Source organism: Eleutherodactylus coqui, chromosome 1, assembly GCF_035609145.1.
Source record: "Eleutherodactylus coqui strain aEleCoq1 chromosome 1, aEleCoq1.hap1, whole genome shotgun sequence".
Classification (NCBI taxonomy): Eukaryota; Metazoa; Chordata; class Amphibia; order Anura; family Eleutherodactylidae; genus Eleutherodactylus; species Eleutherodactylus coqui.
In genome coordinates, this window is record NC_089837.1 from 235025771 (window position 1) to 235047254 (window position 21484).

Here is a 21484-nt window from a genome sequence, read left to right on the forward strand (position 1 = left end):
GATGAGGTGACTGACCCCACCTGGTTTGCTACGCCTACTGAGGACAGGTCTTCAGAGGGGGAGGCAAGTGCAGCAGCAGGGCAGGTTGGAAGAGCAGTGCGGTGGCCAGGGGTAGAGGCAGGGCCAGACTGAATAATCCACCAACTGTTTCCCAAAGCGCCCCCTCGCGCCGTGCCACCCTGCAGAGGCCGAGGTGCTCAAAGGTCTGGCAGTTTTTCACTGAGAGTGCAGACGACCTAAGAACAGTGGTGTGCAACCTTTGTCGCGCCAAGATCAGCCGGGGAGCCACCACCACCAGCCTCACCACCACCAGCATGCGCAGACATATGATGGCCAAGCACCCCACAAGGTGGGACGAAGGCCGTTCACCGCCTCCGGTTTGCACCGCTGCCTCTCCCCCTGTGCCCCAACCTGCCACTGAGATCCAACCCCCCTCTCAGGACACAGGCACTAGCGTCTCCTGGCCTGCACCCACACCCTCACCTCCGCTGTCCTCGGCCCCATCCACCAATGTCTCTCAGCGCACCGTCCAGCCGTCGCTAGCGCAAGTGTTGGAGCGCAAGCGCAAGTACGCCGCCACGCACCCGCACGCTCAAGCGTTAAACGTGCACATAGCCAAATTTATCAGCCTGGAGATGCTGCCGTATAGGATTGTGGAAACGGAGGCTTTCAAAGGAATGATGGCGGCTGTGGCCCCGCGCTACTCAGTTCCCAGTCGCCACTACTTTTCCCGATGTGCCGTCCCAGCCCTGCACGACCACGTCTCCCGCAACATTGTACGCGCCCTCACCAATGCGGTTACTGCCAAGGTCCACTTAACAACGGACACGTGGACAAGCACAGGCGGGCAGGGCCACTATATCTCCCTGACGGCACATTGGGTGAATTTAGTGGAGGCTGGGACAGAGTCAGAGCCTGGGACCGCTCACGTCCTACCCACCCCCAGAATTGCGGGCCCCAGCTCGGTGGTGGTATCTGTGGCGGTGTATGCTTCCTCCACTAAACCACCCTCCTCCTCCTCCTACGCAACCTTTGTCTCGCAATCAAGATGTGTCAACAGCAGCAAGTCGCCAGCAGTCGGTGTCGCGCGGCGTGGCAGCACAGCGGTGGGCAAGCGTCAGCAGGCCGTGCTGAAACTACTCAGCATAGGAGAGAAGAGGCACACGGCCCACGAACTGCTGCAGGGTCTGACAGAGCAGACCGACCGCTGGCTTGCGCCGCTGAGCCTCCAACCGGGCATGGTCGTGTGTGACAACGGCCGTAACCTGGTGGCGGCTCTGCAGCTCGGCAGCCTCACGCACGTGCCATGCCTGGCCCACGTCTTTAATTTGGTGGTTCAGCGCTTTCTGAAAAGCTACCCACGCTTGTCAGACCTGCTCGGAAAGGTGCACCGACTCTGCGCACATTTCCGCAAGTCCCACACTGACGCTGCCACCCTGCGCACCCTGCAACATCAGTTTCATCTGCCAGTGCACCGACTGCTGTGCGACGTGCCCACACGGTGGAACTCTACGCTCCACATGTTGGCCAGGCTCTATGAGCAGCGTAGAGCTATAGTGGAATACCAACTCCAACATGGGCAGCGCAGTGGGAGTCAGCCTCCTCAATTCTTTACAGAAGAGTGGGCCTGGTTGGCAGACATCTACCAGGTCCTTGGAAACTTTGAGGAGTCTACCCAGATGGTGAGCGGCGATGCTGCAATCATTAGCCTCACCATTTCTCTGCTATGCCTCTTGAGAAGTTCCCTGCAAAGCATAAAGGCAGACGCTTTGCGCTTGGAAACAGAGGCGGGGGAAGACAGTATGTCTGGATAGTCAGAGCACCCTCCTGTCTATATCTCAGCACGTTGAGGAGTACCCATGCTGCTTGCCTGTCATCCTTTCAGCGTGTATGGCCTGAGGAGGAGGAGGAGGAGGAGGATCCTGAAAGTGATCTTCCTAGTGAGGACAGCCATGTGTTGCGTACAGGTACTCTGGCACACATGGCTGACTTCATGTTAGGATGCCTTTCTCGTGACCCTCGCGTTACACGCATTCTGGCCACTACGGATTACTGGGTGTACACACTGCTCGACCCACGGTATAAGGAGAACCTTTCCACTCTCATACCCAAAGAGGAAAGGGGTTCGAGAGTGATGCAATACCACAGGACCCTGGCGGACAAACTGATGGTAAAATTCCCATCCGACAGCGCTAGTGGCCGAAGGCGCAGTTCCGAGGGCCAGGTAGCAGGGGAGGCGCAGAGATCAGACAGCATGTACAGCACAGGCAGGGGAACACTCTCTAAGGCCTTTGACAGCTTTCTGGCTCCCCAGCAAGACTGTGTCACCGCTCCCCAGTCAAGGCTGAGTCGGCGGGAGCACTGTAAAAGGATGGTGAGGGAGTACGTAGCCGATCGCACGACCGTCCTCCGTGACGCCTCTGCCCCCTACAACTACTGGGTGTCGAAGCTGGACACGTGGCCTGAACTTGCGCTGTATGCCCTGGAGGTGCTTGCTTGTCCTGCGGCTAGCGTCTTGTCAGAGAGGGTGTTTAGTGCGGCTGGGGGAATCATCACAGATAAGCGTACCCGCCTGTCAACCGACAGTGCCGACAGGCTTACACTCATCAAGATGAACAAAGCCTGGATTTCCCCAGACTTCTCTTCTCCACCAGCGGACAGCAGCGATACCTAAACAATACGTAGGCTGCACCCGCGGATGGAAGCATTGTTCTCTATCACCATCAAAAACGTGGACCTTTTAGCTTCATCAATCTGTGTATAATATTCATCCTCCTCCTCCTGCTCCTCCTCCTGAAACCTGACGTAATCACGCCGAACGGGCAATTTTTCTTAGGTCCACAAGGCTCAGTCATATAATTTTTGTAAACAATTTTTATACGTTTCAATGCTTATTAAAGCGTTGAAACTTGCACCTGAACCAATTTTTATTTTAACTTGGCTGCCTCCAGGCCTAGTTACAAATTAAGCCACATTAACCAAAGCGATTAATGGGTTTCACCTGCCCTCTTGGTTGGGCATGGGCAATTTTTCTGACGTACATTAGTACTGTTGGTACACCAATCTTTTGGGGCCCTTGCCTACAGTGTAATCCAATTAATTTTTTGCCCACCTGCATTAAAGCTGACGTTACCTCAGCTGTGCTGGGCACTTCAATGGGATATATTTATGTACCGCCGGTGGCTTCCTGGCACCCACCCATGCTGTCGGTCCACACGGAGTTGTAACTGCATGTGTCCACTTCTAAAGAACCCCAGTCTGACTGGGGCATGCAGTGTGGGCCGAAGCCCACCTGCATTAAACATGACATTACCTCAGCTGTGATGGGCAATGCAATGGGATATATTTATGTACCGCCGGTGGCTTCCTGGCACCCACCCATGCTGTCGGTCCACGCGGAGTTGTAACTGCATGTGTCCACTTCTAAAGAACCCCAGTCTGACTGGGGCATGCAGTGTGGGCCGAAGCCCACCTGCATTAAACATGACATTACCTCAGCTGTGATGGGCAATGCAATGGGATATATTTATGTACCATCGGTGGGTTCCAGGGAGCCACCCATGCTGTCGGTCCACACGGAGTTGTAACTGCATGTGTCCACTTCTAAAGAACCCCAGTCTGACTGGGGCATGCAGTGTGGGCCGAAGCCCACCTGCATTGAACATGACATTACCTCAGCTGTGATGGGCACTGCAATGGGATATATTTATGTACCGCCGGTAGGTTCCAGGGAGCCACCCATGTTGTGGGTCCACAGGGACTTCACAATAGGGAGTTGTACCTGCCTGTGTCTATGAATTAAAAACCCCGGTCAGGTTGGGGTATGCAGTGTGAGCCGAAGCCCACCTGCATTTAATCTGATGTTAGCTCTGCTGTCCAGGGCACTGCAATGGGATACAACTTATGTACAGCCGGTGGGTTCCAGAGAGCCACCCATGCTGTGGGTGCACACGGAATTCCCATTGCGGAGTTGTACCTGCCTGTGACTATTTATAAAAAACCGCGGTCTGACTGGGGCATGCAGACACCTTGACAGAATGAATAGTGTGTGGCACATAGGTTCCCCATTGCTATGCCCACGTGTGCAGCTCCTGATGGCGGTGGCACAGGATTATATTTCTCATTGCTTCTGGACAGCATTGTGGGCTATCGCCCCACCCCTTTTAAAGAGGGTCGCTGCCTAGCCGTGCCAACCCTCTACAGTGTGTGCCTGCGGTTCCTCCTCATGGCAGACGCACTTATAAATAGACATGAGGGTGGTGTGGCATGAGGGCAGCTGAAGGCTGCGCAGCGACACTTTGGTGTGCGCTGTGGACACTGGGTCGTGCGGGGGGGGGGGAGGTTGGGCAGCATGTAACCCAGGAGAAGTGGCAGCGGAGTGTCATGCAGGCAGTGATTGTGCTTTGTTGGAGGTAGTGTGGTGCTTAGCTAAGGTATGCATTGCCAATGAGGGCTTTTCCGAAGTAAAAATTGTTGGGAGGGGGGCACTCTTGCCGCTGTTGTGGCTTAATAGTGGGACCTGGGAACTTGAGATGCAGCCGAACATGTAGCCCCTCGCCTGCCCTATCCGTTGCTGTGTCTTTCCCATCACTTTCTTGAATTGCCCAGATTTTCACAAATGGAAACCTTAGCGAACATCGGCGATATACAAAAATGCTTGGGTCGCCCATTGACTTCAATGGGGTTCGTTACTCGAAACGAACCCTCGAGCATCACGAAAATTTCGTCCCGAGTAACGAGCACCCGAGCATTTTGGTGCTCGCTCAGCTCTAGTTACGAACCGTTACAGTGCTTTTCTGTTTCCTCAAATAATACTATTGCTGTGGTTTCCTATGTATACAATACAAGACAGGCGTTAGAAGTGTAGTTACATTCATACACTATTTATACATGATTATATACCTTTATGCCAGACCTATTGGAGTGCAGTACTTGATTGTTTCCATCAGCCTCATACGTATTAACCGGAGCTGCATGGCGCATGCGTGACCACCACTCTATTCAAACTGCGCCTCACTACCATTGTGCAGTGAAGATGAACAGGGGTATCAGAAATGCCCATTTTGGTAATCAGCAGGGGTCCCAGGGGTGGTGCCTCAAGCTTATCCTGTGCATAGGTAAGCACCTACTGTGGGAAAAGGATTGTATCCTGGTAAAAACATGATTTGGGAAAGCCACTGTAGGCATGTGCACAGTATCACAGTCATAGCGTCTGAGCATGTACGCAGTATACTATACAGTATAAGTTGGTATTAATATACTTTATTTTCTTTTAATAGATTGACCTTCTTCTTAGTGGAAATGGTGTAGAAGATTTAAGAGCCACTACTCTAAGCAGCCAGATTGCAGAGATGCAAGCCATATTAGTCAAAGAAGAGCAAATTAACACAGAATTAAGGCGTGACAAGACATTACTAGTTGACCATATATCATCCTTGCAATCCCAGGTAAAAAATTCAAATAGAAGTCAATGAATATTTTGTAACCTTATATTCAGTCATTTATGACATTGCATGGTACTAGGGCATCCTCTATACATGGAAGCAGCAAGTGGGCTGTAGTTGGTCAGTAAATGTCTGCATCCATATAATGAAGAGCAGACTGAACCTCTAGGAATAGTTTGGTGACAACAGAGTGAAACTATTATCAGCCATTTCTCAGTAGGAGCTAGATATCTGCAAACTGTTTAAATGATGCAGAATCTGAAAGAAAGGGTGGTAGAGTAACACGGCACGATTACATTATCGCTCATTGGATCATTCATGCAGACCTAAAAACTGTTAATCTACTGCAAATGCTTTTGTGTAAAGAGTGCTTGGAACGATTTGCTGGAAGCATTGGCAGAAGGGTTGACTAGAGGCGCGGTTATGTTTGAATGAATGATCCAAACTACCCAATTTTGGTTCATTGTAAATATATGCCAAGCGAATAATATATAATTGCTCCGTTACTGCTGATTGCTCGTTAAAATTTTTTCTTGCTGTTAAAAGAAAAAAAAAAGCAATCTGTCTATATTTTTATCCATAGCTGATCATTCATGTTGTGGTTTTATTTGGGTACAGACAGCGTCCTATCTCAGTTTTGAATTCCATTGAGTACTAACGTTCTTACATGCGGAGTATGATTGATGATTATAATTCACTGTAAGAACCAACATAATATTAACAACTCAATGAATGGCTGTGATTGACTGTGATTCATTGGCTGACGTGGCGCTGGATTAACCAATCAGAGCATTAGCTTACTGGAGGCGGGGAATTCCAGGAAGATATGCTCTGTCAGCGTGGAGGAGGATGCAGCAGCGGTGGAGAGGAGGAGGAGGAAGCAAGAGGAGGAGGAAGTTACCCACGTTACCAGGAAGCCGATGCTCTTTCAGCACTGAGGAGGACCCTGAAGACTGCTGGCGTGCCTGCAGAGCATCGAGTGGGACCAGGACTCCGCCTGCGACGTGAGTATTTAGACACCCCCTGAAAATAAGAAACTGTGCCTCTTTTAGGGCAAAAATTAATATAGGACAATATCTTATTTTCTTTGGTTAAAGGATAGAGGAAAGAGGATGCATAAAAGAAGGGGAAAGAAAAGGAGAGGAACAGAATAATAATACTTGTTCAAGTGATTCATTGAAGCTCTTTGTTACCAGGGTATCTATTTTATAAATCGCATACATTTCCTTTTTACGTAATATGCTAAAAGAACCATAACTTATTTTTTTCTGTTGGACTTATTTGCATGAGGGATGAATCATACTAGTGAAATTTGACAAATACCTCAACCCAGTATGTTATATATTGCTATTGCTTATGCTAGAATGGTATGTATTAACATGTTTTCTCAAAGTTTTCTACTTTGTTTTATGGGTCAGTATAATTACAGCAATACCAACATTTTACAGTTTTTTTTTATATTGTACTGAACGATCTGGTTAAAAAAGCATAATTTCCTTTGTTGCCATAGTCGGAGACTCACAACTTTTGCAGGGTGAGCTGTAGTTTCTATTGGTACCATTTTGGGGTACATGGACCTTTTTGATTGCTTTTTCAAGTTTTTCTTGGAGACTGGGTGACCAAAATTCTTGCATTGTGCATTTTTTTTCAAACAGCCTTCACTGTTCAAAACAAATGTGATATTTTAACAATGCAGATTTTTATAGATGCAGCAATACGAATTATGTCAATTTTATTGGTGTAATTTTTGATGCAAATACTGGGAAATGGGGGCTTTTTAAACTTTTACTATTTGTATGTTTTTTAATACCTAAAAAACTGTACTTTAGCAACAAGATTTTGATTCCAAGGCTATTAAATTTATTATTCCAGATAATTATTTTCGACTAATCAATTTTATGGAATATTCTCAATACAGATCCAATACCTACAAAAGCAAGGAGGATTTTCCAAAAAGGAAACTTATTATAAAACGTATTAGTATCTTTCTGGCCTAAAATTAAAAATAGAAATGAAATTTATAAAATGTGTAACTATAGTCTATTTAACCCCTTAGTGACGGAGCTTTTTTGCTTTTTTCCATTTTTGTTTTTTCCTACTCCCTTTTAAAAAATCATAGCTCCTTAATTTATCCATCGACGTCACTGTATGTGGGCTTGTTTTTTGCGGGATGAGTTGTATTTTTCAATGGCACTATTAATTGTACCATATAATTTACTGAAAAACTTTTTAAAAATTCTTAGCGGAGAGAAATGGAAAAAAAAGACATTCCACCATCTTTCAGTGCGTCCTGTTTCTACAGCACACAAATTGCAACAAAAACGACCTGATATTTTTATTCTATGGGTCAGTACGATTGCTACGATACCAAACTTGTATAGTATTTTTTTTGCTGTAGTACTTTTATTATTTTTTTTTAAGATATTTAATTTTTTTCAATTGTTTTCTGCGGTCATTTTGTGCGCGCGATAACTTTTTTATTTTTCCGTCGATGTAGTTGAGCAAGGGCTCATTTTTGCGGGATGTCCTGTAGTTTCCGATAATATCAATATGGAATACATACGACTTTTTGATCGCTTTTTATTGCGTTTTTTCTGGGAGACAGGGTAACTAAAAAAGTATTTCTGGCGTTCTTTATTTTTTTTTTCAGACGACGTTCACCGTGTGGGAAAAATAATGCACTAATTTGATAGATCAGACTTTTACGGACGCGGCGATATCAAATACATATTTTTATTTTATGATTTAGATTTTTTAATAATGGATATGGCAAAAGGGGGGTGATTTAAACTTTTATAACTTTTTTTTTTTAAACAATTAAAAAAACTTTATTGATTATTTTTTTTACATTACTTTGAAGTCCCCCTGGGGGACTTTAACATGCGATGCTTTGATCGCTCCTGCAGTATGACGTAATGCTATAGCATTACGTCATACTGCTTTTTTACAGGCAGTCTTTCAAGCCACCCTGTGTGGATGGCTTGATAGGCAGTCTGCTAAGGCAGCCCTGGGGCCATTCATTAGGCCCCCGGCTGCCATGACACCTGCACGGCTCCCCCGATCTCACCGCGGGGGGGGGGGGGCATGCGGGACCCCCGAACAGCGTTCGGGGGATTTAAACGCCGCTGTCAGAATTGACAGCGGCATTTAAAGGGTTAATAGCCGCGATCGGCCGAACGGGTGTCAGCTGTAATAAACAGCTGATGCCCGCGCTGTATGGAGGGAGCTAGCGGCGCTACCTCCCTCCATACACGTCCTGCAACAGCAGGACGTAGTTTTACGATAGGGCTGTCACTAAGGGGTTAACATCTATCTACAGTTCTGTTAAGTGTGGCATTAAGAGGTGTAAATGTCATTCTAATATCAAATATAATGTAAGAGAATTAACTATTACTGGAGAAGAAAGCTCAGGTTACAAATTGTGGTCCGTTCTAAACTATGGAGCTAGTTACATTATTTATTTATTAAAGGGTCGCTGCAAAGTGGTTGGCCACTTTTTAGTACAAAATATCCAAAATGCCCCACAGAATAAGCAGAGTCAAAAAGAGCTTCTTTCCAACAAAATTAACTGTCTCTATATAATTTACAACCCCCTCCAATTTATCATGCTTCTGTCGTAGTATGCAAATAAGGAAGATGGAACATGGGAGTGCTATGCAAAGTCTTTTAAGGTTCCATTCCTTGCAGCGATGCTGCGAAGAAAATCACTCATATGAATAAATGCATTCAAAAGAATGGATTTCATATTCACGCAAGTTTTTTGCACATTGCGTTGCACAAAACTCACATGAGAATATCGCTCGTGTGAATAAGCCCTCTACAGTGACATCCCAAATGCCAGGAGACTTGGACTTGTTATTTTCAATATATTTGATTATTTTAAGATACAGTATTTGAAAAAGAGTGCCGTTTTTTACTTTTTCCTATTTTCTTGTTCTTGATCCCGCAGTCCTACCCCGTTCCATCTGTCCCCAACATCTTGCTAATCTACCAAATGTATTTTAGCAAGAGGCAGGGCACAGATGGGAGGGAGTAGGACTGCAGATCCCACTCCACAGACTTTGTTTATAGTCTGCTGTCATAGAGAAGTACAGGTCTGCATAGGAGCTGTGGAAACAAAATGGTAGTACATCAAACCAATTAAAAAGTTGCATCGTTTTTCATTGCAGAGTTATAGTGACCAAAAAATAGTTGTGAAAGTGTACATAGTCTTTCATTCAGGGGGAATATTTAGACAAACCAACACCAGTTCAATTTGTCTGGCAACTGTAAAGTAAATCTCAGTATTATTTTGCAATTAAACTTCCTTCCACTAGGGGGCAAAAGGACTTTTTTTCTGACATGAGAAAATTAATTAAATCTAAATCTAAGTGCTATTTGTTCTACTGCATGAGGTTGTGGAGCGATATGTAACTTGTAACTGTGGAATTAAATAATCTTCATCTCTTTGTAATTTTATGTATCTGTGTGTAGCATGTCGTCAACATTTCTGAAACCTAATTAAAAAAGCAGCACTTTTTATTACTTTTCATGAATGAAAAATCTTTTAACTCTGCAGTCAGTTTAGCTATGACGTCAATGAATGAAGTCTTTGATTTTTAAATTAATTTGCGTAGCTGGATGCGGCTATATTACTCCTGACTGATGAGTCATATTCTCTGCTGTTCTATTAAATGTAAACTGAAAATACAGATACAAGATACCAAGACTTACCTGAAGAAGACTAAAGGTCAAACACGCTCAACCAGTACGAGCCAGAGACATGTGGTAACAGAATGTCCAAATTAGTAAATCATTAAAAAAGTGGGAGGGTATAGCTGTGCCATATCTGCAGCGTTATAGAGTTTTAGGAGAGGGGTATTTTGTGAATATTATATTGCTCATTACATCTTCAGACCTTGTGAAATAAACTTTTATAAATTCCTATTCCTATGCAGTCTAGTGTGTTTCCCAGAGCATTCCTGCCCCCTAGAGGATGCCAGCAACTCCTGTTGTCCCTGCCGTTGATTGACGTGGACGACGTCTTTTACATCTTGCACAGTTAGTTTAGACCTCGGTCATCACAGGGATTCTGTGGTAGCAGCGCCGATTGAAGAAGCTGATCTCCCGAAAGTCAGATCAGGAAGGAGTTCCTGTGCAGTAGAGTGTTTGCCCCACCATAGGGCTATTCTAACTGCACATGGGTCAGTCCGAGGGTGCACTGCACATTCTCAAGATTTACATATTATTGAATAAAATAATATTAGAATGTTTTTTTACGAAGCTGCAGAGATATGTCTTGCCCTGTGGTCTCCCCTCTGCTTAGTTCTCCATTGGCACCCAGTGGTTATGTCCTCTACGCTCCGCTGTATTACTGGTCAGGCTGCTCAGTGCCTTCACATTATGTAATGATGATGCAGTTTGTACAGTTGTGAATGTCAGTAACCTGCAATGGGGCATTGTGGGAGATGTCGTTTTTACACTCCCTGGCACCCATTTTAATGAATAATGTGGAAATCTGAAGCTGACAGGAAGGCAACGATGGCACAAAAAAAGGCACTGGAGTTTATTTTGATCATTAAATGAATATTTGGAATAATGGAAATAAGTGGAAACGTTGGAGATTTTATTTTTTAATTTTGCCCAGTCTCCGGAATACCCCATTTATGGAAAGTATAACACTGCTTCTTATTGGTAGCCTCCCCTCATCCTTGTCCCTTATTGGTCAATGCTTGCTTCCTTTGATTAGCTGTCATTCAATAGCTGAGAGCTGCCTCTAATTGGTCACAGTGCTCAGCCAATCAGAGGCAGCCCTTTCAGCAGGTGGGGATTTCAAATCCCCCAAAGCAGTTCAGGAGAAGACCTGGCTAGAAGTGCCTGAGTCCTGGCAGCTGCAGAGAGGTGAGTATATATATTTTTTTTTATTTTTTACACATTTTAGGGGGTGATTTTTAGGTAAGGACCTATATTTAAAGCCCTTCCCCGAAAATCACTGCAGTATTTGCCGACAGCCCTTTCCTTTCAGTGGAGACGGCTGTAGCGCCGGCTCCATTGAATTCAATGGGAGAGCATAGCACTCATCTGCCACAGCTGTGCCAGAGGTTTGCGAACTTCACTGCATATTCTCAATGGGGTCGACGCTGCTGCAGCCGGCCCCATTGAGCACAAGGGGAAACAATCAAAAAATACAGATGCCACAGTTACCTGCGATCTGAAAAACGTGTCCTATAATTTTCACCACAGACGTTTTTCCGCATGTAAAATTCGCACATGTGACGGCTGCCATTGAAAAGCATTGATTCTATATAGTGCAATTTTTTTTACGTGTGAAAAAACACCCGTTAAAACGCCCATGTGCTCGAGCCCCAAAAGTTCAGACTATCAAAATAATGCATTATTTGATCCGCACTGTAAATTCCATTAGAAAAAAATACACAATAAAACTCCAAGAAAAAAATTCAATAGAAGGCGATCAAAGGGTTGTATGTACCCCAAAATGGCACCAATAGAAACTAAAGTTCACCCTGCAAAAAAAAAAAAACGCCACATAGTCCCATCAACGGAAAAATAAAAAGGTATTAGATAGAATGAGAAAGTAATTGTTTCCTTTTAAAATTATAGTTTTTACAAGTAGTACGACGAAATAGTTATATAAATTTTGTATCGCCGTAATCGTACTGACCCACAGATTAGAATTTACATGTCATTTTTACATCACTATGCACTCAGTAAAAAGCATACCTACCAAAAAATAGCATTTTTACATTTCACCCCACTTTTAAAATTTTTAAGCATGCTTCATTTTGTTATATAGCACCATTCAAAAATTCAACTCATCCCTCATACAGCTATGTCTACAAAAAAATTAAAAAGTTATGATTTTTTTGAAAGCGGAAAGCTACAAACAAAAAAATGATTGTATCTTCAAAGGGTTAAGGGGTCATGTCCACGAGCGTAAACAAAAATAGCGCAGGTCTCCTGCTCCGTTTTACACATACAGAGCCCTTTTGCTCTGCCAGCAGGGAGCCAGCAGAGACCGCGTATTGGCCGGGTATGCACTGTGCATGTCCGGGAATCTAACGCCATGGACATGTGCAGTGTGATTTTTTTCTTTTATTCTTTTAATACCCCACTCTGTATAGAGCAGGGATGTGTTTCGAGATGCTGCCCTATAGCAATGCCTGCGTAGGGGCAGTGTTTCAACACGGGGCACAAAGGAGGGCTCTGTATCATACACAGGGAAATGGAGCATGCTGCAATTTATTTCTTTGCCGTCTGTAAACATTGTGTCCACATGCCGGTGTGCATGGAAGAATGAAGGTCCATTGACTTTCATTGCTTTCATTCACTGCGTATCAGGTGCGCGTGTCACACACGCTTGATGTGGAAAAATGCTCCGTAGACATTAGCCCTAAGGAGTCAAAGTGGAACTAATAAGAAGTGTTTTGTATATTTGTTGTTCTTTCATAATGGAAAGCAGCTATGGACCATCTGGCCATAGTGTAGGTAAGTACTGCGGCTGTGAAACATGTGAATGGGTTTGTTTCTGCTGTAGCTTTTGCGCTTTATCAGCACTTTTCCATTGGATTGTTACTAGCTGATAATTAGCTCAGGTAGATTAACGTTTTCCATTTCTACTAACGCTGCTTTACTATAACCTTGCCCCAGATTAGGTTTGGTTTGTTATCTTCTCTTTTCTTGGCTTCCTTTCCAAGATTGTTTTTGTACTAGTCTGTAGTGACTTGTGTCCTTGCTCATGTAGTCTGCTTTATTTGTTATACTTTTTTACCTAAACTTGTGATTCAGTCAGTTTTTACATTTGTTCCTATTTATTCCTGTGAAGGACTATAAGTGGAGCTGGCCATAAATTGCTGTCAATAGTTCCACTGACAATCTAATATTTGTGAAGGTAGTCGGCAACCATTGGATATTCACCCTCAGGAGTACTGACTCCACCATTTCTTCGTGAGACTAGTACGGCAGCAGACAATCCAAGCCCATCATGTTATATGACATGAGCATATAATATTTTGTATAGCCAACATTGAAGTCATTCTAAGGTTTGCATAATGTAAGTCTGTTGGACAAATAGTAGGGCATGTGTGGCTCCACAGGGTGATGCCAGCACGTTGTACAGCTGCAGGCGAAATGTGGCACACAAGATAGTTGCCGCTGTGGTGGACATGCAAGCAAATATGAGAAGTCTGTGGAGGCTGAGTCAACCTGTAGTCCAGAGAGAGCCTTGGAACCTGCTAAGAGGGTGCAGCCAAAAGCGCAGAGAAGTCTCTTAAAGGGACTATCTAGGATTTATAAAACATGGCTGCTTTCTTCCATAAGCAGAGGTATACTTTCCATGGGATGGATTTGGTATTGCAGCACAGCCCTATTGAAGTGAATAGAGCTGAACGTCAATATCACACCAGCCTGTGGACAGATGTGGTGCTGTTTTTGTAAGAAAGCAGCCATGGTTTTTTTTTTTTTTTTTTTTTAATCCTGGACAACCCCTTTAATCAACTTCCCAAAAAGGTCCAAAAACTATCCTAGTCAAGGTGTCAGTTGCTTCCAATTGCTACACACAGAGCCAATGAACTACTAAACTGTGAGATCACTGTGAAACGTCTTGATATGGCTGTACTGAAGCTGTAGTGTCTACGAATCTCAGGTCCTACAACAGTTTCAGTTAGATGCAGATAAAAAGGCAGGTTTGATGGAGGATTCCCATCAAATAAACATGGACCCTTTATTATATACCACTGGTATACCTTGGGGTTTTATTGTTTTTACATACTAAAAGCCTGGTTTAATGGGAATCAGTCAAAGATTGTCATAAAGTTCCCCTTTAAGGTCTGTGCAACAGCTGGGGTATGTAATACAAGGGGACAGAATTGCTAGAGAAAATTTGCTAGATTTCTGGCAAAAATTGTGCAGAAAATAGTTTTACATGCTCAGTAGTACATTTATCATGGGTTTGACATTTTAAGATACTTTTTTTTTCCACGTCCAAGAAAGGAACATGGCTTCATAGTGAAGGAAGTGTGGCTTGAGGCCTCCTTCACACGAGCGGCAAAGCTACAATGCTACAAATTGCATGTATGAGAAGCCCATGCTTTCCTATGGGTTCCTTCCACTTTGTATCATGCAGCAACCCGACACAAAAACCTCACGGTTCCGGTGATATGCCCGCAACACTCGAGGTTTTGTAGCCTATGTTATAATAATAATAATAATAATCTTTATTTGTATAGCGCCAACTTATTCCGCAGCGCATGGAGTCTTCCTGCCTGTTGTATCGCATTGCAGAAAAACGCGATTTTCATGCGTTGAGATGCAACTTTGACAGTAGCAAACCCTACTGTCAAAGCTATAATCTATGCCCTAGCTGCAGAAGAAAAATTTAAAAAACACGTACATCATCTTAGAAGCGCTCTCTGCCGCTGCAGATTCTCCCCTGGTCCTGGTACTGCTTCTCTTCTTCATGAACCAATCACAGCCATTCATCGAGCACTGGCTATGATTGGCTAAGCATCAGCCAATCACAGCCAGCGCTTCTAGGAGCCAGGGATTTTTCAATCCCCGGCCAGAAGATAAAGGAGAGAAGCAGTGCTGGGACCTGAGGAGAAGCTGTGGCGGCGCCCCAGACAGTGCAGGAGAAGTGATGTATACTTTTTTTTCTTCAGCTACAGCCTATTTTGGGGGTAGGGCTTATATTTGAAGCCCCCTCCCCCAAAAAAATCCTTGCATTTGATGCTACAAAGTCACACGACTTTGTACTGTCACATGCGTCTTTGTAGCGCTACAAAATCGTGGTATTGCCGCAAGAAGACGCAGCGATATCGCATGGTACAGCGATACAATGCCGTGTCGCCCGTATGAAGGAGGCCTAAATGCAACATTATACACTGTAAGTAGCGCCTAAATTTTGGCAGAATTTTTGCCATAAACTAAGACAACTAACAGGGGGTATAAAGTTAGACTAGACAATCCAAAGATACACCAGAGTTATCATCCAGCATCAGTCACTGCAAAAAAATGGGACTCAAAGACCGTCTACTCTAGGTTTGCACCATCTAACTATTAGACAGTAAATTTAGCAAAAGATTGGAGAGTTTTGTGTTTATCATGATTGACCACCAAGAAGCCCCATTGTGACAGTGCAGTTATGGAGGAGGTGCTGAGAAATGGAGGGGGAATTGCTATAGAAATGTATTACATATAGTAAATGTGACCGTAAAAATTCTCCTAAATCATTTTCATGTTTGGTGGACCTATCACGTCATCCTTGGCAATCCACATGTTAAATAGCAAAGAAATAATTTGTTCTTAAGACTCTTTTTGCGCGTAGGGCTCATGAATTACCGCATTGTCACATACACTGTATGCATTTGACAAACTCATTAAAGTTTGGGGAAAACAGATTCTCTGCCAAGATATAAAACTGACATTAATTAGAGATTGTGTAATCTGCCACTTTTCATGTTCTAGATGTTTTGCTTGGAGCATAACTTGTGGATGGCGTTGATTTTGAGTCTAGTCTATGCTTTAATCATTGCTATGTACTGTATTAATGTCAGAGGCTCAGTTTTTTCTAATTGGCTACAATGAGGTAGATGGAGGATGCTAGGTTGTAAAATGGCTGGGTGTTGTGTGATGTGTAGCATGGCTCTGCAGGTGTGGGATAGTCGCAAAGCAGATATGGGCACAGTTTCTTTGCCTTAGGGCTCATTCACACGAGCGTTTGCGTACAACGCATTGCAGACCATACGCTCAGCCAGCAGAGACTACGATTAGCTGCGTACAGGTTGCGATTGGCAATGCCCTGGATTATGATATCGCTGATTATGTGGTTTCTCTTGCTGGGAACAATCAGGATTATGACATCATGGACATGCCCATACAAGATTGCCTGCACATTGACAGAGTCTCATACGTAGCTCTTCAAGGGCTGCGTTTGTTACGTGGAAGAATAGAGCATGCTGCGATTTATTTCTCCTGCATATAATACGCAGTGTCCACTCACAGTTTCGATGCAGGTGTGAATGGAAGAATGAAAGTTCACTCTTATTGCCTCCATTCACGCATGTAATGCAGGGAAATACTCCTGCATAAAACACAGTCACAATACGCCCGTGTGAATGAGCCATTATAATCACGGCCCCATATCGCTCTCCCCACCATGTGAATTCCCTGTGAATGTGAGGTATTTTTATGTCAAAACAGCCTCGCATCACTTTGGGGATGTAGGGATCCTCCAGCGCTGTCACCTGCGGCAAGGGTCGCTGAGTTTCTTTCATTGTTTTCAATGGGAAGACCTTGCATCGCACGTGATGCTGCTGTCGCCGACCCCATTGACAAACAATAGGTGCTGCGATGCGAGAGCTTGCAGAAAGCTAGAACATGCTGCAACTTGTTGCCTGCATCACATTGTGGTGCTATGCAGGAAAATATCGCTTAGGTGTATGACTCTATTCAAAAGAATGGGGTTCATATTTGTGTGAGATTTGTGCATACTGCAATGCACAAATCTTGCGCAATTTTCTCGCCCGTGTGAAGGCAGCCTAACAGTCTAAAGAATTTATTGAAGATGGTCTTGTCTGGTGAGAGCCACAAACAAGCTAATGGTTCCATAAAAGATCACAGCATGCAGCACAGCTCAAAGTGACAGGGATGATTCTGCTTGGTAGTGTGCCATTTAGGATGTATAATGCCTCTGTGATATGGAGGTAATCGTGGCAGCAATTTCAGACTACTTCAGTCCTGCACAATGATGCTGGGGGGGTCTCTACATGGCATTCCAATTCTGAGGAGGCCAACTGTTCAGGATAGGTACCCACAGCTCCCTCACAATTTTATTGTGACATATACAACAAAGTTATATCATTATACATTATACAGTTGAAGGCTTTTGCAGCATCCAAGGTTCCTAGAGTCCAATTTTGTTTTTGTTTCCATCCTATTTGGGTTATTACCAGAGACGAGTGAACGTACTCGTCCGAGCTTGATGCTCGTTCGAGTATTAGGGTGTTCGAGATGCTCGTTACTCGAGACGAGCACCATGCGATGTTCAAGTTACTTTCACTTTCATCTCTGAGACATTTGTGCGCTTTTCTGGCCAATAGAAAGACAGGGAAGGCATTACAACTTCCTCCTGTGATGTTCCAGCCCTATACCACCCCCCTGCAGTGAGTGGCTGGGGAGATCAGGTGTCACCCGAGTATATAAATCGGCCCCTCCCGCGGCTCGCCGCAGATGCATTCTGACATAGATCAGGGAAAGTGCTGCTGATGCTGCTGCTGCTATAGGGAGAGTGTTGGGTGTAATATTAGGCTTCAAGAACCCCAACGGTCCTTCTTAGGGCCACATCTGACCACGTGCAGTACTGTGGAGGCTGCTTTTAGCAGTGTTGCACTTTTTTTTTTTTGTATATCGGGCGTGCAGAGCATTGCGTCCTCAGTCTGCAGTCATTGTACATAGTATAGGGCCAGTACTGGTGAGGCAGGGACAGTGGGAAAGGTGAAAGAGATATACTGTCTATATAGGCAGTGGGCTTTTTCAAACAAATTTGGGAAAAATACTATCTTTGGGCTGCCTGTGACCGTCTTGAGTGTACTGCGTCTCTGCTGGGGGTAGTAGTCCTAATTATTACGCAGCTAAGTGTTACAGCAGGCTTGCGCAAAATTGTTTCCTGGCTCTGCGTTGCCCGTTACATCACCGCCGTTATCCCGTCCAGAGGGAAACAGTCTGCTGTAATTTTACATAGTATAGGGCCAGTACTGGTGAGGCAGGGACAGTGGGAAAGGTGAAAGAGATATACTGTCTATATAGGCAGTGGGCTTTTTCAAACAAATTTGGGGAAAATACTATATTTGGGCTGCCTGTGACCGTCTTCAGTGTACTGCGTGTCTGCTGGGAGTAGTAGTCCTAATTAATACACAGCTAAGTGTTACAGCAGGCTTGCGCAAAATTGTTCCCTGGCTCTTCGTTGCCCGTTACATCACCGCCGTCATCCCGTCCAGAGGGAAACAGTATACATATATACGCTGCCTACAATATCTGCTGTCTCAGCTCAGCCTTTAAAAAAATAGAAGCAAAATACTTAAGGCCTACTAGTGGCCTTTGGACACTTGACTGCTTCTGCGCTGTGAATTCCACTAGCTCAGTCATACGCACCTACGTCTCACTACAGGCTTGCGCAAAATTCTTTCCTGGCTCTGCTGTGCGTTCCGTAAGCGAAGTCAGCCTCCAACCACAGGCCAATAAGCGGCACATTTAATTACAGCGTTCTGTTTCTGCACTACTGGTAATACACCATGCTGAGGGGTAGGGGTAGGCCTAGAGGACGTGGACACGGGCGAGGACGCGGAGGCCCAAGTCAGGGTGTGGGCACAGGCTGAGCTCCTGATCCAGGTGTATCGCAGCCAACTGCTGCGGGATTAGGAGAGAGGCACGTTTCTGGCATCCCCAGATTAATCTCACAAATAATGGGTCCACGCGGTAGACCTTTATTAGAAAATGAGCAGTGTGAGCAGGTCCTGTCGTGGATGGCAGAAAGTGCATCCAGCAATCTATCGACCACCCAGAGTTCTACGCCGTCCACTGCTGCAACTCTGAATCCTCTGGCTGCTGCTCCTTCTTCCTCCCAGCCTCCTCACTCCATTACAATGACACATTCTGAGGAGCAGGCAGACTCCCAGGAACTGTTCTCGAGCCCCTGCCCAGAATGGGCAGCAATGGTTCCGAATCCTCTCCCACTGGAGGAGTTTGTCGTGACCGATGCCCAACCTTTGGAAAGTTCCCGGGGTCCGGGGGATGAGGCTGGGGACTTCCGGCAACTGTCCCAAGAGCTTTCAGTGGGTGAGGAGGACGACGACGATGAGACACAGTTGTCTATCACTCAGGTAGTAGTAATTGCAGTAAGTCCGAGGGAGGAGCGCACAGAGGATTTGGAGGAAGAGCAGCAGGACGATGAGGTGACTGACCCCACCTGGTTTGCTAAGCCTACTGAGGACAAGTCTTCAGAGGGGGAGGCAATTGCAGCAGCAGGGCAGGTTGGAAGAGGCAGTGCGGTGGCCAGGGGTAGAGGCAGGGCCAGACCAAATCCACCAACTGTTTCCCAAAGCGCCCCCTCGCGCCATGCCACCCTGCAGAGGCCGAGGTGCTCAAAGGTGTGGCAGTTTTTCACTGAGAGTGCAGACGACCGACGAACTGTGGTGTGCAGGGTTTGTCCCGCCAAGATCAGCCGTGGAGCCACCACCACCAGCATGCGCAGACATATCATGGCCAAGCACCCCACAAGGTGGGACGAAGGCCGTTCACCGCCTCCGGTTTTCTCCGCTGCCTCTCCCCCTGTGCCCCAACCTGCCACTGAGATCCAACACCCCTCTCAGGACACAGGCACTACCGTCTCCCGGCCTGCACCCACACCCTCACCTCCGCTGTCCTCGGCCCCAACCAGCAATGTCTCTCAGCGAACCGTCCAGCCGTCGCTAGCGCAAGTGTTTGAGCGCAAGCGCAAGTACACAGCCACGCACCCGCACGCTCAAGCGTTAAACGTGCACATAGCCAAATTGATCAGCCTGGAGATGCTGCCGTATAGGCTTGTGGAAACGGAGGCTTTCAAAAACATGATGGCGGCGGCGGCCCCGCGCTACTCGGTTCCCAGTCGCCACTACTTTTCCCGATGTGCCGTCCCAGCCCTGCACGACCACGTCTCCTGCAACATTGTACGCGCCCTCACCAATGCGGTTACTGCCAAGGTCCATTTAACAACCGCACGTGGACAAGCAGAGGCGGGCAGGGCCACTATATCTCCCTGACGGCACATTGGGTGAATTTAGTGGAGGCTGGGACCGAGTCAAAGCCTGGGACCACTCACGTCCTACCCACCCCCAGAATTGGGGGCCCCAGCTCGGTACTGGTATCTGCGGCGGTGTATGCTTCCTCCACTAAACCACCCTCCTCCTCCTCCTCCTCCTACGCAACCTCTGTCTCGCAATCAAGATGTGTCAGCAGCAGCACGTCGCCAGCAGTCGGCGTCGCGCAGCGTGGCAGCACAGCGGTGGCCAAGCGTCAGCAGGCCGTGCTGAAACTACTCAGCTTAGGAGAGAAGAGGCACACGGCCCACGAACTGCTGCAGGGTCTGACAGAGCAGACCGACCGCTGGCTTTCACCGCTGAGCCTCCAACCGGGCATGGTCGTGTGTGACAACGGCTGTAACCTGGTGGCGGCTCGGCAGCTCGGCAGCCTCACGCATGTGCCATGCCTGGCCCACGTTTTTAATTTGGTGGTTCAGCGCTTTCTGAAAAGCTCCCCACGCTTGTCAGACCTGCTCAGAAAGGTGCGCCGGCTCAGCGCACATTTCCGCAAGTCCAAGACGGACGCTGCCACCCTGCAACATCGGTTTAATCTGCCAGTGCACCGACTGCTGTGCGACGTGCCCACACAGTGGAACTCTACGCTCCACATGTTGGCCAGGCTCTATGAGCAGCGTAGAGCTATAGTGGAATACCAACTCCAACATGGGCGGTGTAGTGGGAGTCAGCCTCCTCAATTCTTTACAGAAAAGTGGGCCTGGTTGGCAGACATCTGCCAGGTCCTTGGAAACTTTGAGGAGTCTACCCGGATGGTGAGCGGCAATGCTGCAATCATTAGCGTCACCATTCCTCTGCTATGCCTCTTGAGAAGTTCCCTGCAAAGCATAAAGGCAGACGCTTTGCACTCGGAAACGGAGGCGGGGGAAGACAGTATGCCGCTGGATAGTCAGAGCACCCTCATGTCTATATCTCAGCGCGTTGAGGAGGAGGAGGAGGAGAAGGGGGAGGAGCATGAGGAGGAGGGGGAAGAGACAGCTTGGCCCACTGCTGAGGGTACCCATGCTGCTTGCCTGTCATCCTTTCAGCGTATATGGCCTGAGGAGGAGGAGGAGGAGTAGGAGGAGGATCCTGAAAGTGATCTTCCGAGTGAGGACAGCCATGTGTTGCGTACAGGTACCCTGGCACACATGGCTGACTTCATGTTAGGATGCCTTTCTCGTGACCCTCGTTTTACACGCATTCTGGCCACTA

The 21484-nt window shown here is 46.3% G+C and overlaps 1 protein-coding gene across 4 annotated transcripts in view; it reads left to right on the top strand.

The window, feature by feature from the left end:
* LOC136611531 (uncharacterized protein MCAP_0864-like) overlaps positions 1-21484 on the top strand; it is an 88734-nt gene that overhangs the window by 52842 nt on the left and 14408 nt on the right. For all 4 annotated transcript variants that reach the window (XM_066591222.1, XM_066591214.1, XM_066591232.1 and 1 more), the window contains one exon: positions 5280-5447. In XM_066591222.1, the coding sequence (XP_066447319.1) occupies positions 5280-5447 (168 nt within the window). The remainder of the gene's footprint in view (positions 1-5279; positions 5448-21484) is intronic.